The sequence below is a fragment of the Carcharhinus amblyrhynchos genome, chromosome 10 (genome assembly GCF_965287045.1).
Source record: "Carcharhinus amblyrhynchos chromosome 10, sCarAmb.v2.hapA, whole genome shotgun sequence".
In the NCBI taxonomy this organism is placed as follows: Eukaryota; Metazoa; Chordata; class Chondrichthyes; order Carcharhiniformes; family Carcharhinidae; genus Carcharhinus; species Carcharhinus amblyrhynchos.
Window position 1 is genome coordinate 73,573,127 of NC_137333.1, and position 17,980 is coordinate 73,591,106.

The 17,980-nt window shown below is 39.3% G+C and overlaps 1 protein-coding gene across 1 annotated transcript in view; it reads left to right on the forward strand.

Moving 5' to 3' along the window:
• The window catches only part of LOC145349304 (anoctamin-7-like), a 57,060-nt gene extending 40,513 nt beyond the window's left edge, over nucleotides 1–16,547 (forward strand). Inside the window, exons 11-20 of the mRNA XM_080197805.1 lie at nucleotides 166–255; nucleotides 2,235–2,387; nucleotides 6,421–6,457; nucleotides 7,387–7,496; nucleotides 7,589–7,740; nucleotides 9,978–10,155; nucleotides 12,076–12,205; nucleotides 14,879–15,012; nucleotides 16,106–16,186; nucleotides 16,485–16,547. Of these exons, the coding sequence (XP_080053931.1) occupies nucleotides 166–255; nucleotides 2,235–2,387; nucleotides 6,421–6,457; nucleotides 7,387–7,496; nucleotides 7,589–7,740; nucleotides 9,978–10,155; nucleotides 12,076–12,205; nucleotides 14,879–15,012; nucleotides 16,106–16,186; nucleotides 16,485–16,547 (1,128 nt within the window). The remainder of the gene's footprint in view (nucleotides 1–165; nucleotides 256–2,234; nucleotides 2,388–6,420; nucleotides 6,458–7,386; nucleotides 7,497–7,588; nucleotides 7,741–9,977; nucleotides 10,156–12,075; nucleotides 12,206–14,878; nucleotides 15,013–16,105; nucleotides 16,187–16,484) is intronic.
• The last annotated feature ends 1,433 nt before the right edge of the window (nucleotides 16,548–17,980 follow it).

The following is a 17,980-nucleotide window of genomic DNA, read 5'->3' on the forward strand; positions in this document are numbered from 1 at the left end:
AAATGTTGGCTCTATTCTCTCTTCACAGATACTGGCAGGCCTGCTAAGATTTTCCAGCATTTTTTTGTTTTTTTTACTTTTACATGGGGGAAAATGAAGCAATTCATTGCTGGGGTAACGTGAGCATCTTTTTGTGGTTTCACTTGCTATTCATTAATTTTGTAGGACCCAGTAACGGGTGAATTTGAACCTTACTACCCAGGTACTCTGCGACGTTCAAAAATGCTACTTTCATTTTTAGTAGGGGCTCTGATGGTAAGTTTTGTCTTTGCACCATCTTTTTGATTCTATGATTCTACTTCTGTTATCCCAGTTGAAGTGGGAAATGGCAGTCAGCACTGGGAATTTTTATTGTTCTGATTTCCAGTAGTGGAGAACCTGGTGTAAACAAGCACATCCATTTTATTGTTATCCTAATTGTGGCAAATGCATTCATTTATCTTGAGCTCTTTACAGACCATCCACAAGCACTGGTTTCTTCATTATCATGTAATACATGATTGAAGTTGTACTTTTAATGATTTTGTAGAACAAATCTAAATATTTATATTTGGCAAGTAGTTCAAATTCATATTGAACCTGACTGATAACTGCAAGGGTGTCCTAACACCAGTTTGTGGTGGTGTATGGTTTTGACTACAAGAACAGTGCAAGGAGCCACATGTGGTAAAGACCCTTTATTACAATAAGGAAAAGACACATGCACAAACAGGACTTTAATGATTTCAGACAATTACCTATAAGACTACTAAAACACACTCACACAGTTTTTAAGTAGGAATTACACATCTGATCCAAAGTATGTTTACAAGATCTGAACTCCTTCAGGACTTGCCTCTGCCCAAACAACGTCTAATCTAACAGATCTATAAGTAAAAGCCAGCTTATAGTTACCACACTATATGATCGAATAGTTATTCGGAGGAATGTCTCTTCTCACTTCAGTGAAGGTATGTGATTTAACTGCCTCTGAAAGATACTCTGCACCCTTGCTTCTGGCACTGGCTTTCAGGCTGCTAGCTGGACAATCCATCTCAGGCTGCTAGATGGATACTACCTGTTGCTTCCACAAAAAGATTGCCAATTTTACCATTGTTTCCTTTTGAAGATATTCGCTGTCTGTCTCCGTGGCTTCTATTAGTTTTAAAATATGTATGTCTTCCCTGAAAGGTACCACCACCTACCCCAAAGTATTTCCTATTAGCATGATGTGCTTGTTTTAGAGTGTCAGCAACTGTTGCTCTTGTTATTGGGATTCCCCTTTACATAAGAACATAAGAAATAGGAGCAGGAGTAGGCCATCTAGCCCTTCGAGCCTGCCCCGCCATTCAATAAGATCATGGCTGATGGCTTCTAATCTGCTGGCACATTCATGACAGAGCTACCAGGAGACTCAGTCATTTCAAAACTAGGGATGGGATTTTCCATCCCCCAAGCCATATTTTCCAGAGGCAGATGAGGCTCGTCACTGGCTGCCAGCAGGATCTTCCCTATCCCACCAATGTCCACACACTGGAGAGGGGTGGGGGGGAGTCGCCTTCAGCAGTCCAGTAGATCCTGCCAGTGGGAAGGGCTGCAAGATCCTGCCCCACTGACAATTGTATCAACTTTCATAAATGCCCACAACTAACTTATAGCTGAAATGAGTCTACAGTGCTCACCTGAAATAGTCCCACAGTTAGTTGCATGTTCCTACAAGGTTTTGTCCAAGTGGTTAATGAGGTGGAATGCTGCTGTGACTTGAATGTTTTTCATCAACAGAGAAACTTGGGCCTGAGACCACTTTGACTCTGCAGTTACCAGTTCAGTATGCCTCACTGGCTTTCTGGAACTGGGGCTGATGTTGGTTAAGGGAATTGCCAATAGTGCAATTGTGCTTTCATGCTGAGAAGGCTATAAATTTCATACTTGTCCCTATGATAAGACTGCAGGTTAGCGTGTCCACTAATCACATGAGGGCACAGTTTTGAGATCGGTTTTCCAACTGAAGTTCTTGTTGACTTGGTGCTCTACTCTGTGCAAGTAAGGCAATGGAACCCAGGATATGCATTATGCTTCATAATCATCCCTCAAGATGTATTGCAACCTCTACTGTTGAATGCAAAGATGGGCCTTGCTGCAGTATACATTGAGGTGATTGTGCGCCATGGTTGATTGCAACATATCATTGAAAGTGAATGAGATCACTAAATCACATTCTAGATGTTTAACTTTCTGCTTTTTTTAAAATATAGGTCTGCTGGGTATTTGCCAGTCTTATTGGGGTGGTTATTTACAAAACGTGGGCAAGACTTCGAATAACCACTTCTAGCTCGATTGAGAGCTTTTTGCTAACCACAGTTGGTGCGTCATTGCTCAATGTAATCTCTATTATAATCTTAGCAAAGGTAAGTGCTTATGTTAGTGATTATTCTCTCTGCCTTTTGACCAACACTCAATCATAAGAACTAGGAGTTCTTTAGCCCCTCGAGCCTGCACCACCATTTAATACAATCATGTCTGATCTCATCTCTGCCTCAACTCCATTTTCCTCCCCATTCACCATCGTCCTTCAAACCCTTTTTTATTAAAAATCTGTCCACCTCTTTAAATTTACTCAATGCCTGGAATTCCACCACAGTGTCTCTGGTAGTGAATTTTTCAGAATTACAATCCGTTGAGAGAAGTAATTTCTCTTCATTTCTGTTTTGAAATCTGCCACCCATTATCTCAAAACTATGACCCCTTTTTCTAGAGTGCCCCACAAGAGAAAACATCTTCTCCACCTCTACTTTGTCAATCCCCTTATGTGCACCTCAATTAGATTTTCTCTCATTTCTTCTAAGTACCAGGGAGTATTGGCTTCACCTGCCCAATCTCTTTGATTCTAGAGATGAGGTTTGTCTTACAATCTAGTGAACTAATATGGTAATATAAACTCGTTTGGTAACATCTGTAATGGAACTGTGCTGTCTCCATCACTTCAGCTCCCAAACTCCCAAAGCTTAACTGATGGTAAATATTTAGCTCAATACTTTTAGTTCAGGCTATTTGTGTAGATGCATAGATACATAAATATGTTTGTCATTTGGTATGTTGTAAGGCCAATATCCCTTGGGGGGGTTTTATTCCCTTGCCACAAATGTAAGAGTAATTTTACAGATGATGGGTGTTGGACAACCCCCGATGAAATGTAATTAGAATTTGCACAAGTTTGTTCTATTTCAACAAGTTTATTCTGAAACTCTTATCTATCAAGAGCTATGCGGTCATTGCTAATGTTTAGATACTTTGACATAAACTACATGGACAAATCACTGTAGGAACAGAAGAACTTCTCATTAGTACAAAAATACAAATATTTTTATAGTTAACTAACACTATCAAAGCTAGTTAGAAATAAATTTTTGTATGTTCATCTGTAAGTACTGAGGTGTGTATAGATGATACTGAAGTACTATGTGCAGTGTGAGCATCACACCCCTCAGAACACACTGGTTTTCAGTGAAGTGCAAATTCACCCGGGTGATGTTAGTGTTCCAAGGCAAGACTGAGGCAGGTTACATATTGAGAAACCAAAAGAATGATTGAGGTTTATGATCTTGAAAGGAATAAATAGGGTAGAGGGGCCTATCAGATGGGGTAGGGACATCACCTTTGAATCAGAGCCAGACCATTTGAGAAAGAAATTACAAAACATTTAGCAAAAAGGATGATAAAAGTAATGTATAAGCAGCAGCATGTGCCTTTTAAAGTAGTAAAATATTGAGCTGCTTTTATAGAAGTGAATTATCAAAACACTGAGGCGCACAAGGAGATGCTTGGATAGGTGTCCAGGAGCTTGGTGAAAAGTAGGTTTCAAGTAGTATTGTAAAGGAGGTTGAGATTAAGGCAACTGAAAACACAGTCCCCAATGTTGGAGCAAAGGGGAATAAAGGTCAGAATTAGGAGAGTACAAAGATCTCCAAGGGTTGTGGAACGGGGGGGGGGGGGGTGGGGGGGGGGGCAAGACCATAGATTTAAAATTCTCCATCTTTTACCTCAAGGAATGACAGTAATGGGAGCCAGTGTCCCTCAGCAAACTGGGATGATTAGTGTCGAGGACTTGGGGGATTGGAGATTTCTTGTAGTTGAGACTTGAAGTCACCGAGGTAAGTGCAAAAATGAGCCATGGTAGGGAGGTGAGTCAGCAGCCTAGTGATGATGAAGATAGAGGATCAGAAAGTCTGTTCTGGGCCATATAGGACACCAGTGTTTCAAGCAGTCTGATTTGTGCAGTGGCCAAGGAGTGTACAGAAGCACATGGCTAAGAAGAGTTTGTAGGAGGCAGGATAGATGTTCGCTTTGATCTTCATGATTTTTAACTGGAGGAAATTCCTTATTTCGTAGTATCATGTCCAACAATGCATGGTGCAATAAAACTGGATGTTTCCTGCTTACATCTGGAACCTGGCATATTTTTGGATTTATGATGAGCAGCAAGTAATTGAGATATGGGAGGGGAACCAAAGATAGATCCTTAGAGATTCCAAGCTTGAGGCATGACAGCAAGATGAGGAACTACTGCAAGTGACTTCAATCGTAGCTAGACATCCATTGGGATTGAACCAGGCATTGGAAGTGGACAGTCTGATCATCATCAGACCAGTTGAGCAAGAATAGATTAACACTGTCACATAGGTTGTAATTTGTGACCCTAAGGATCGTTACAGTGATGTGACAGGGCCAGAAACAGATTGAAATGTTCAAAATCATGAATAATTATCATGCAAAGAAACTATTTTCAGTTGCAAAAATCAGTAATCAAAGGACACAGGTTTTTGGTGGTTGGCAAAGAACCAGAGGTAACATGAGGTAGCTTTTTAAACAAAAAACAAGTCTTGACAGTGTGGTCAAAGAGGGGTCAATAATAACTCAAGGAAATTGGATAAATGTGCTAAAGGCGTTTAGGGTAGTAGATAGAGCGGAGTTACCTTATTGATAGCTCTTCCAGTGAATGGGGATAGATATGATGGGTCAAACAGCAGCCTCCTATGCTACCACATGTCTCTGTGGGAATCCCCATAAGTAAGACCTTGCTCTCTAATTGGAATTACACTTTGACTCTGACTCCAACTTGTCAAAGTACACATCCATAGATTACATGTCTTTAGTCCCAGAATGAAGGTCTTCATGTTATCTCTAACTATCTCCAACTATGGATTCTATTTTGCATACACCCTATCCTGATCTATCTCAAATAACCTGTCATTGCCTGAGTCCTTAAACATTTTAAGTTCCTTCTAGATCTGCATTTTGCAAGCAGATTGCCCAGATACTTGTAGTCCATCCTCATCGTGTAAGTTTTTTTTTAATCATTCAAATTGTCATCCTGTACATCTTCCTCAAGATCTCCACATCTTCTACCATGTATCGGGACCAAAACCCCCAAAATACCCCAATTGTAAAGCTTTGTGCATTGTGAAGCTTTATGCATCCAAAGAGGTGTTCTTTTAATATAATGATACCAGCAACAAAGAATTTAAAAATTAAAACCTTAGATTTCCCTATAATCACCTAGCATGCTCACCTATTGATAATACCTACTGATCACAATTATGGGCATAATCCCCTATTGATGCAACTTGTAACAAGTCACCAAATATTACCTTCAAGCCTTTTCTTTTAGTTTATCCACTCTCTCTAATGGGCTTCTCTTGCATGGCATAAATGCACCCACAGTTTTGCAATCCTACATACATGCACAACATTAGTTCATATTGAGCCACGTTTTACCAAACATGGGCCCAATTTCTGTAGCTTGTCTAGATTGGCCTGCAGTTTATTGATGCATTCCAAACTGTGTGGACGTTTTTCTTATCTGCAAATTAAAAATTTGCTGTCCAAATGATCAAGACAAGTCACAATGATACTAAGTCCTGTGGAACTCCACACAGTTCTTGTCAGACCCACTCTGTTCATACCCAATGGGATTTCATTACCTATCCATTATCAGTAATCCTGCGATTTCTCTTTTCATTTAACCTATGCATATTTTGCCAAACGTCTTTTGGAAGTTGAGGCACCCAACACCAACAGGAGTACCATTATTCATCTACTGGTGAGCTCCTCAAAGAACTCATTTAGCTTAATGAGGTTGGACGTGTGTTTCCTAGACATCTGCTGGGGATCCCTAATCACAAAGTTTCCATTTATTTATAACTCCAAAATGTATTTACTGTTGATTTGAACAGCTTTCCTACAATGTTAAACTGTCAACATGTTCCTTTTTGTTAAAAATTGGACTAAGTCAGTCTTCCTTCAATGCATAGGAACCTACTTAGTCCTCAATAAGCTTTTGAATATACCTTTTAAATGTATCCTTTTTAATAAAGTGTACTATATAAGAATGGAAGTCAATTTGTGGCCTTCATCCTTTAACAATAAGCACTTCTATTTCAGGTATATCATATAATTGCAGTTAAAATGACAGACTGGGGTAAGAAACTATATATTCATATTTCTGACACTACAATATGTTTATGACTAAGTAATATTTAAAATGGATATGGGCTGTTGACGTGCAGCAAATGTTAGGATGTTGTTCACATGGCAATCTCCTAAGATGATGTTGGGAAGCCGATGTGCCTCTTTGGGGGACTTCTCTCTTAGGAGTTGAGCTTTCCATCTTGGCAATTCTGAAAAGATTTACTCCAACTAAATTTTGGGAAGACTGAAGCTGTTCTGTTTGGTCCCTTGTGCAAACTCTTGTTGCCTGATAACTGTCTTCAACTTAGCATGACTCCTCTGACCCCATGTTGAGCTTCCTATCACGTGTCTGCAATACTGCCTATTTTTATCTCCAAAACAATGCTTGGTTTTGACCCACGCAACCATCAGCTCATCTGCTGCTGAAACCCTCACTTGTTCCTTGCTCTCCTGGTCAGTCTACTTCCTCCCACCATAGGTGAATCGTAACTTGTCCCAAATCTCATTGATCCGTGCGTCGACTTCACCAACTCCTGAGTTTTTTGTAAGCCCATATCCTTGTTTTCAAATCCTTTCATAGCCTCAGCCTCCTCAGCCCTGCATGTTTCACCCTTTAAATAGGGAGACCAAAATTGTGCAGATTTGCCAAAGCCCTGTACAATTGTAACAAAATTTAAATCCTGTACTTAGCATCTCTCTCTCTCTCTCTTTTTTTCTCTCTCTCTCTCTCTCTGTCTCTATCATTTACAGTTTGACTGGTCTGGCTCTATTGTTTATTTGGAGTGTAAATTCAACCAACAGAGACCAGAGCCATTCTTGAAGAAGAGAGAAAGAGAGCTATTGAGAATCCACACTTTATATCTGTTTTCTAAGATAAAGCTTTATTGATACTAATTTGTACCAGGCAACACCAATACTAACAAAGTCTCTTCTCTGTAGAAAACCACAGGACTCAGACCAACTATAATGATGCTTTGATATTAAAGCTGTTTGCCTTCCACTTTGCCAACAGTTACTCATCCCTGTTTTATATTGCATTCCTTAGAAAGGTAGGTAAGGTAGCATGAAACATTTTGGTTAAAAAGTCTTCACATTGACTTTTTAGAAGCATTTAACCATTGATGTTTAAATTTATTTACAGAACAATCAACAGTTTTTTCAATTGCTTGGACTAACTGATTTTGAAGATAATTGCGGCGCGCTGAACAATTGTATGTCAGAACTGGGTATTCAAGTTGTTATACTCATGATCTTCAAACTATGTCCCAAACTTCTAACAGATGTTTTCATACCGTAAGTCTTTGTCATGCTGAACTTTTGCTGTTATTTTAATTAGCTGTTGTAAATCATTCAATGTAGACCTAGCTAATATTTTGTCTATAATATCACCAATACTGGAATCAGCCAATGTCCACATGCAGCAAGGAATAGACAGCATTTGGGTTTGGGCTAATGAGTGACTAGTATCATTTATAACCATCTCCGACAAAAGAGACTAATTACTGTCCTTGACTTTCAATGGATGACACTACCATTGCTGAATTCCCCACCATCAATATGCTCCTAGATATTAATGTCGATCATAAACTGAACTGGACCAATATCTCTCACACACACACACACACACACACACACACACACACACACACACACACACACACACACACACACACACACACACACACACACACACACACTGCATAGAAACAACAGCACCTGCAAATTCTGCTCCCGAGTCTCCTAACACCCTCACTTAGAAATATGTCACTGTTCCTTCATTGTTGAACCAAAATCCAACAATAGGTGAGTTGCCATGCTAAATTCTTCCTCAGTGTACCCGAACAGGTGCTGGAATGTGGCAACTAGGGGAATTTCACATTAACTTCTTTGTGGTGTGAATGTAAGCCTACTTGAGACTAATAAATAAACTTAAATCCTGGAATTCTCTATTTAACAGCATTGTGGGTATACCAATACCATTTGGTTCAATAGGGCAACTGACCACCATCTTCTAAAGTGATTAGATCCAGAATCAATTTTAGTGGTAAGAAGCATAGGGTGATGGGTGCTTGTGACTGGAAGGCTGCAGACTTCCATATTTAAATTCCTTGTTTTCATCGTGCTTCTAATCAATGCTTTCAGATTTAAAATCCTACACTTGAAGTTTGCAGATGATACAAAAATTGATCATCTAGTTGATAGGAAGTAAGCTGTAGACTGCAGGAAGATATCATTTGACCAGGTAGGAAAGCGATAAATGGAATTCAGTCCAGAAAAATGTGGTGAATACATTTTGGGGAGATAAAGGAAGAAAGGGGAAAAAACAAAGACCCTGACTTTGCAGAAGGGAGGGGTTTCTTGATGATTAGACATGCAAGATCATTGACTTGAAACATAATTAATGAAATGTTCAGCTGCCAGACTTGCTGAGTATCTGTTTCTATTTCTGATTGTCAGATTCCACGTTGGCATGGGCATTCTCTATAAGGAGAGGTTGGTAAAACTTGGTTTGTTCTCGCTGGAATGACAGAAGTTGAGAGGCAACCTGATAATCTACAAGATTGAGGAGCATGGACAGAGTGGATAGTCAAAAGCTTTTTCCTAGGGTGGAGGAATCAATTACTAGGTGGCATAAGTTTTTAAACTGGGAGATGCAAGGTTTAAAGGAGATGTATGAGGCAAGTTTTTTTTTTACACAGGATGTCGGGTGCCTGGAACTCACTGCCAGGGGAGATAGTGGAAGCAGACACGGTAGTGAATTTTAAGGAATGTTTTGACAAATACATTAAAAAGAGGTGAATGGAGGAACAATGTGCACAAATAATTAAAACAATTTGATAAAATCTCTCAAATTACAACAACCTGCTCAGAGATGAGGTTATCCTAAATTAGGAGTTAGAAGTGTCTTAAGTGACATCTTCTAGCTATATTAACTGAAGCTGTATCCATTTATGGGATGTGGGCATCACTGGCTATCCAGATGAATGGAAGGTTTTAGTTCAGTCAGTGGAGGCTTGGAGGGACGAAGGGCCTGTTCATGTGCTGTAACTTTTTGTTCTTTGTAATTTATTTTTGTGAAGACTAAGATCTGTATAGCTATCTTAAATTTGTTTAATGTGCATGAGCAACATGTATAATTTCATTCCATTCCAGCAAAGCAGCAAACCTTGTTGACTAACAACATTAACTCGGCAACATTTTTCTGTGAACGGACTTTGTTCTAATTTTATTCAAATCTGTGGATAATTGAGGAAGAGGTGATCAATGTAAGGTTTTTAATTGCAACCTCGCTCTTTCCATCCCCAGCTAATTTTATATTTAAACTGTTGTGGATGACATAAGTCCAGTTTATTTTTCTCAAACTGGTCTGTCTGAATTGCAGGTGGAAAGGCTGTTTCCCTCAATTATAAGAAGCAAAAAGCTTAAGAGCTTTTGATCTCATTGGGTCATTATCAGAAATTGCATAATATCACCATGATTTTTTTTTGTTTGCGTTTTTATTTGAACTTTTCATTCACAATGTATTGCAGATGGTTGAAGAAAACTAAGAACAGGATCTTGAACAGGATAAAAATTAGATTATCTTCAAAAACTCCCACGCAATTCACTGTGGACGATTTGATTATAAAAGAATCAAAGAAACCAGACCTGGGAGATTTCACGCTGGAGGAATACACTGAGAAAATCATACAGTATGGTTACCAAATGGTAAGATTGAACATCTCTTGCCAAGGAGATTAGAAGAAGAAATAACTTCCATGAAATTTTAAACAATTGCACATAAAGATTTGAGTTGTAGATTAAGGAATCTATTGACAGTTTTCATTGTCTATTTTAATTAGATTAATTCTTATCTAGGAGTTGGTGTGGCTGGTTGGCCAGCATTTATTGCCCATTCCTAGTGGCACTTAAGATGGTGGTGCTGAGCTGCTGTCTTAAACCACTGCACTCCCTGCAGTGCAAGTACAGCTTCTTTTTGTTTGTGGTTGGGGTGGGGGGGTTGTTCTTCCAGAATTTTGACCTGGTGACAGTGAGGGAACGATGATATATTTCCAAGTCAGGATGGTGAGGGGAAACCTCCAGGTGTAATTATTCCCAGGTATTTGCTGCCCTTGTCCTTCTAGAAGGTAGCAACAATGGCCTTTGGAAAGTGCTGCCTGCAGTGCATGTTTATAGATGGTACACATGTAGCCATTGTTTGTTGGTGTTGGAGAGATCAAACGATTGTGGAAGTAGTACGAATAAAAGGGGCTGTTTTGTCTTGGATATTGTCGAGCTGCTCAAGTGTTGTTGGAGTTGCACTCATCCAGGCAAGTAGAGAATATTCCATCACACCCCTGATGTGTGTCTGGCAATTCTGAAATAAGACAATAGAACATTCTAGAGTAGATTCAAATAGCAAATTTTTAAAGTTTATTTTGAAAGAACACAAAGTAGCATAGTGCTATTGTCACCAGGCTAGTAATTTAGACACTGAGGGTAATATCATGGGGACCTAGGTTCACATTCCACCAATTTAAATTCAATAAAAACCTGGAATTAAAAAGTCTAATAACAATGAAACTATTGTCATGAAAACCCATCTCATTCATTAATGCCCTTTTTTTAGAGAAGGAAATCTGCCATCCTTATTTGGTCTGGCCTACAAGTGACTCCAGAACCACAACAGTGTGGCTTTTGAATGGCCTAGCAAACCACTAGGGTCAAGGGCAATTAGGGATAGAGAATAAATGCTGGCCTAGCCAGCAATGCCCACATCCCGTAAGTGAATAAAAAACACACCTTACAGCTTCAGTTATTATAACTAGAAGATGTCACTTAAGACCCTCCTAACCCCTAATTTACCATGATCTCGCCTTTGAACAAGTCTGTTGTAATTTATCAATTTAGTGAGGTTTTTATTGAATTATTTCAATTATCTCTGTTGTTCATTGAAAGGAACAATTCTATATTTCAGTATCTTTCCTATCACACTTGTCTATAGTTCGATCTTATCTTAAATGCGATCAAGATCTGAATGATGCTCAACCAGTGCACACAATCTGATTTGATGTGGTTCCTGAAGAGACAATGTACTCAGAAAACTTGAACTGGAATTTTCCAGCAACCCCTGCTCAGATTTCCTCGCCATTGAAATCTCCGTTCACATTGGCAGGACTAGAAAATCCCCCACTGTGAAGGGCTCAAATTCTGGCCTTAGACTGGGCTTTGATCAAATGTCTTTCTTAATCAAGTATTTACATTATTAAATTTCAATTATATCTTAATCAGGTTACAGTATTTGGCCAATCGACTCCTAATTGTACAGTTGATCATAATGAATACGTGGTTTTATAAAATATGGAGAACAGCTTCTTGGTTTGTTGGTTCAAAATGGTATCTTGATTTGTTAGCTTACCGCAGTGAGAATTTAAATAATAGACCATAATGGTCAAGTTACTGAGAGGCCAACTTGCATCTTGTATGTACTGCCACCCTCCCTCTTGCCTCCATCCTGTCTCTCGAGGTATTACTTTCAGTTTGGAGAAATTGTGTCCTTAAGCATGATAGAATGTGTTTATGTAAAAATGTTAATTTAAATATGGGTAATCAATTAACTAAATTCACCAACCTAATTTTTGCTTCCAGCTTTTTTCTATCTCGTTTCCTCTGGCACCCCTTCTTTTCTTCATAACCATTTTATGTGACATACGTGTTGATGCTAAGCGACTGTTATGGATGTACAAACGTCCTATTGCTTTCATGGCTCAAGACATTGGTAAGATATTGTATATCTGGCATTTGTTTATCCTAATGATAAATTGACACATAATTCAGACGTGCATGAAGTAATGGGTTACCAATAGGCATTGTTCTAATATGCATCATCCTCTTGACAGAAGAAAAAATAATATGGAGCTGGATTTTCCATTGATTGGGGTTCTCACAGCCCAGCATAAATCTCGGGGCAGGCCACCCTTTGCTTAGCCAACTCAATCATTTTAATTTTTGGGAAATGGCCCTTTAGTTAGCGCGAGGTCAGTCTCTCTTTATTTTAGTGTCACAAGTAGACTTACTTTAACACTGTAGTGAAGTTTCCTAGTCGCCACATTGTCTGTTTGGGTACACTGAGAGGATTTAGCATGGCCAATGCACCTAACAAGCACATCTTTCAGACTGTGGGAGGAAACTGGAGCACCTGGATGAAACCCACACAGACACAAGGGAGGACGTGTAGCAGGAAGTTGTGCCTCTTGGAGCTGCTGGTCAATTGGGAGCAAAAGCAAACTAATAGAGGAAGACCTTTAATTGGCACTGCGTACCTAAGATGCACCTTAACTTGAGTTAAATAAAGATGCGCCCCCATTTAATGGACCAGCAGCTGGCATTAATTAAAATCATAGAATCCCTACAGTGCATAAGGTTTGGCATTTGGCCCATTTGAGTCTGCACTGACTGAGTCCTTTCCCTCACCCTATTCGTGTAACCCCACACATTTACCATGGCTAATCCCCTAACCTACACATCTTGGGACTGACTCTAAGGGGCAATTTAGCATGGCCAATCCACCTAACCTGCACATTTTTGGACTGCGGGAGGAAACTGGATCACCTGGAGGAAACCCAGGCAGACACAAGGAGAACGTGCAAACTCCATAATTGCCCAGTGCCGGAACTGAACCCAGGTTCCTGATGCTGTAAAACAGCAGTGCTAACCATTGTGCCACCATGTGGCCCACTTAAAGCCTTCAATTTGACAACTAGAAGGAGATGCACCTCATGTCTCAACCACTACAGGTACGCATGCCTTCATTTATAGGTCCACTTGTTTTGCATTGGTGGGTAACCTGTAAAATTCATTGCATTATTATAACCATGTAAGTAATCTAGGTTGATTAGGCTAAACTTCATATTTCTAATGAGTGCAGTATTACTTGAAGCCAGATTCTGCATTTTTTTGATCAGATTTACACTAAGAACATACAATGGTATATAAGAAAGCGTTTGGATAATACAATATTAAGGAGTCAACCTTTCTAGACCTTGGCTGGGATTTTCTGCCCTCTCTCGGTGGGTTTTCCAATGAGCCAGTGGGGGGGGATCTTCCAGTCCTAGCAGAGTTTGGGTAGCATGGGTTGCTCATCTTGCTGCTGGGGAACCCACTGGGAACCAGTGGGAAGGGCTGAAGAAAATCTCACCCATAAAAGATTATTGGCCTCAATGTGGGTTTTCTGGCATTGCTTGCTTACCATACCTCTTGGTGAACAATCTTATTTATTAAGATAATTATTGATTTATTGTCACTGTGATTCCATACCAATTCCACCTCGATCAAATTCTGTTTTTAGTCCCACTTCAAGAACTTGATGCACTTCAAGGGCCAAGAGAAGGAGTTCTATAGTATTAAAGCTTTTTTTTCCCCCAACAAATAGTAATCATCTGCCACTTTAGAGGGATGTCGTTCTTTGGGTGCCGAGCTAACAACCAATTAACTACAAATTAATTTGCTGCATATGGATCACAGAATCACAAATACTGCAGTGCAGAAGAGGCCCTTTGGCCCAATGGGTCTGCACCAACGTGAAAGGTCCTGACCAAATTCCACTTGCCAGCACTTGGCCCATAGCCTTGAATGTTATTGCATGCCAATGTTATGGCATGCCAAGTACTTTTTAAAGGAAGTGAACCTCCCTGCCTCCACCACCCTCCAAAGGTCCATATGAGTAAATGGACTATCATTTGGAACATACTGATGATGTGAAAGTTGCTTATAAAAATTAATTTTACTGCAGATAACAGACAAAAAATAATAACTGCTCATTAACGATGGCAATTGTGAGCCGTTCACTGAATAGTTTATTGGTCTGTTTAAATCTGGGCATTAACAAGACCATTATCCCATTCTGGATGTGTCCTTGCTCAAATATATGAATGCAGCACCAAGGGTGGGATACTCTCGCCTCCCTGCAGCATCTTTCCCACAGCCGGAGGTGGCGCACTGTTGGCCAGAGGTGGCAGGATTTTCGGTTCCGTCACAGTCAGTGGCATTTCCCATTAACTCAACTCAACTCCACGCCACAGGAAACTGGCAACTGGGGGGTGGTGTCTTTGTCTGGACCAAAAGATCCTGTTGGCATAAACAACTGGAAAGTTCCAGTCCAAGTGGCCTTGTCAACCCCTGGATTCCTAAAATAAAACGTTTGAAGAAATCCAGTTGTGTTGGTAAATTGAGATAGATGGCAAGAATTTTGGATAATCATGAAGTATCAAAAGTTTTTAACAAAGCTGCTTAATACTTGGTGATGCACAAATGGCCACTTGGGAAATAAGTTACCTATTTAATATGACTCCATATTCCTCTGTAGATGTTTGTAGACTGTCCTTGTCACTAATGGTTTATTTGCAAAAGTGTATATATTTAGGTTAATGAAAAATTACTATTGTTTCCTCAGGTCAATGGTTGACTATATTGGAGCTAATAAATGGAGTAGCAGTGGTGACCAACGCCTGTGTGATTGCTTTCAACACTGAATTCGCAAGGGAGCGACCCTTTCATGAACAACTCATCATCCTAATTGTTATTGAGGTACAATAATACTATCAATGAATCTCCCTTTGATTACTGCATAAGTTTTTTGATTCCTCTTGAAAGTAAGAACAAAGGACGAGTATGGGGCTTTGATCTGGACAGATCTCATCAAATGTTTTGCTTGGAGGCAGAGATGGACCTTTTTTCTCTCAGTTACTCTATGCTAATTTGGCTTGGATTTGAGAGGGTATAAAGTAGATGGAGGAAAAAAATTCAGCTCAGTACATAAGCTTTTTAATAAAAGAATAGCTTTGTTATATAACTTGTGCTTCAAAATGTTTCTACATTTCCACTTGTAACCTGAGGCTGTGGACATGCTGCCACTATTGTTTTTGAACTTTGTCCTGGAGCATAACACTGACTTTGGGTTCTTAATGGTCGAGATCAGTGATGTGAGATCTGTAGGCAGATCCCACTCCATATGAATCCATTGTTGTAAATTCTGGTTTCAAAGAAAACTCGCAAGAGATTCTTTGTGCACCCCATGCGTTTTCTTTTCACTAAGATTCCTTTGAAAGATTTGGAGCAAGTGGGTGCTTTTGCCCATCATTCAAGACATTTAATACTGGGACCAGAGTTCTCTGAACACGGATACCATGTGGAGAGTTTTGTCCTGGCTGTGAGTATGCGGTTCAAAGGCAGACAATGTGAAATGTGATATTGCCTGAACTGATCTTGTACCTTAAAATTCTGGATACATTTTCCAACTTGACTTCATAAGAATGCCATATTTTCTTTGGCAGGGGTGGGGATCATGGTGTGGTGTTTTTATTTCCAAGAAGCCGCCAATAGTTGAGCTGAACTTAGAACCAAAGATGTATGAAATAAACTACCCAATATTCAGTGCTAGCTTCTTGTTTCACTGGAAGTCAAATGCCTTGTCTCACTGAATCGGGTACATTGTGCTCTGATATTCCCTGCACTTCCCCTTCACCACCTCTCCAATAAAATCCTTCAAGTCCATTTCTCTCTGACCAAGTGTTTTTGCCACCCTGACCTATCTGCTTCCTTGTATCAATTTCTGCATTAAAAGTGCTGTGCAAACATATGCTATGTCACCAAGAGGAAATTATATTTTTTTTTGTTTTAGCATATAGTGTTTGTGGTGAAGTTTCTGCTCACGACCATCATACCAGATGTTCCTCAACATATACTCCTGGCAATGAGAAAGGTAAATCTTTACTGACATGCCTACTGTACCATTATATTAACAAGGAAAAAAGACCCAAAGTTTGATTTTTTTTTTTTGGTTGATCTATTACACTGAGTATTCTGCAGTTAAAAATGCATAATGTAATATAATGTACAATAGACATTTCTGTGCAGTCCATGAATCTTGATACTTACTTTCAGGTAAATATACATAATAGCATTTGTATTAGTTCTGTCTATTCCAGCAATATTGTTGTTCTAATGTTCTCTTGTATTCTAATTGTTATCTCCAACAGTATTCTGCTCTGTTATTTCAGGAGAAACATCAAGTGGCAACAAAAATGAGAGGTTATCCAAATAACCTTCGTCACTTTAAATGATTCTAGAAAATTGCAGCAGGGCTGTAAGTTGTTCCTTTTATCGAAATAGATTTAATGTTGCAGATTTCCTTCTATGAAGGAGCATTAAGCCAGTATATAGGTGAAATTATCTTTAGCATCTATTTTTGTCTGACTTGGTTCCATTGTGGGACCTTTCTGAGCACACATTGCTGTAACGTAGGTAACTCAGCAGCCAATGACTACAATTTATAAAATATGTCATTGGTTGCAAAGAACTTTGGGATGCCTTACATTTTGTTGAAGATACTTTTATAAATGGATTGTTTTCACATAGTAAAATCACTGTTTATAGAAACATAATCTGACAGATTAACCCTTGTAATTTTTTTAGTGATTATTATAATGCAAGCTGGTGTGATAATGACTGTGTGGTATGAGCCTCTTATACCTATCTGAAATGTTCTTCTTTTCCTGTTGCTCCTACAAGGGGATCTCTTAGCAGGGTGAAAGGATATTGGGTGTAGTTGTACTCAATTCTGACACTGCTCAATTGTTCGACACTGACAGTATTGATTATTAGAAAAATAAGGGGTTGTCCACTTAGGACAGATGAGGAAATTTTTTTAGGGCTGTGGGAGTTGAACCTCTGCCTCAACCACTTTTTGAGAAAGAGTCCTTGAATAAGTTGGGTAGAAATAGATGATTCTTGATGATCTTTCACCCCCTTGCTTATCAGCAAAAGGCAGGAATGTGAAGTTGAGATTAAAATCCAATCAGCCAGGATCTTTGGGATTGGGATGCAGGCTTGAGGGGCTGAATGACTTACTCCTGCTCCTAATTTATCTGTTCAACTTTATTTAACATGAGTACATTACAGTATTTAAGCAGTTGTTTTCTATGGACAATTCATTTGTACTACTGATTTTCCTTGGGTAAAAGTCATTCCATGTTCCCTTTCGTTCCGTTCACATCATTCTGACCTGAAACTCTTCAGTCTATGTGACCCTTTATTTGTTTACTCCTTGCGTACCCTACTTTTGTCTTTCTGTTCCTATAACAGTAAAAGATTGAGCTATGCTCATATGAGTTTAGAAGAATGAGACTACCTTTTTTAACCTGTGAGATTGAGGAGGCTGAATTAACAGGGTAGATGGTGGGAAGATGCCCCCCTTGTGGGGACATCTAGAACTAGGGGGCACAGTTTTTTTTAAAAAAAATCTCCCATTTAAAGCAGAGATGAGAAATTTCTTTAGGCTTGGGACTTTTCTTTCCCCACAGGAAGAGGGGAGGCTGGGCTGTTACCTAACTCAACCTTGAATATGTTGAGATTTATGATCAACCAAGGGTTATGGAAGGATTGGGGACCACCAGTTAGTTTATAATGAACTATAGCAGTTTATTTAAAAGCAGATAGCTGTACAGAGTTCTTTCATGGTGTTAACATTTCCAACTGTATGACCAATTTGGCTGCA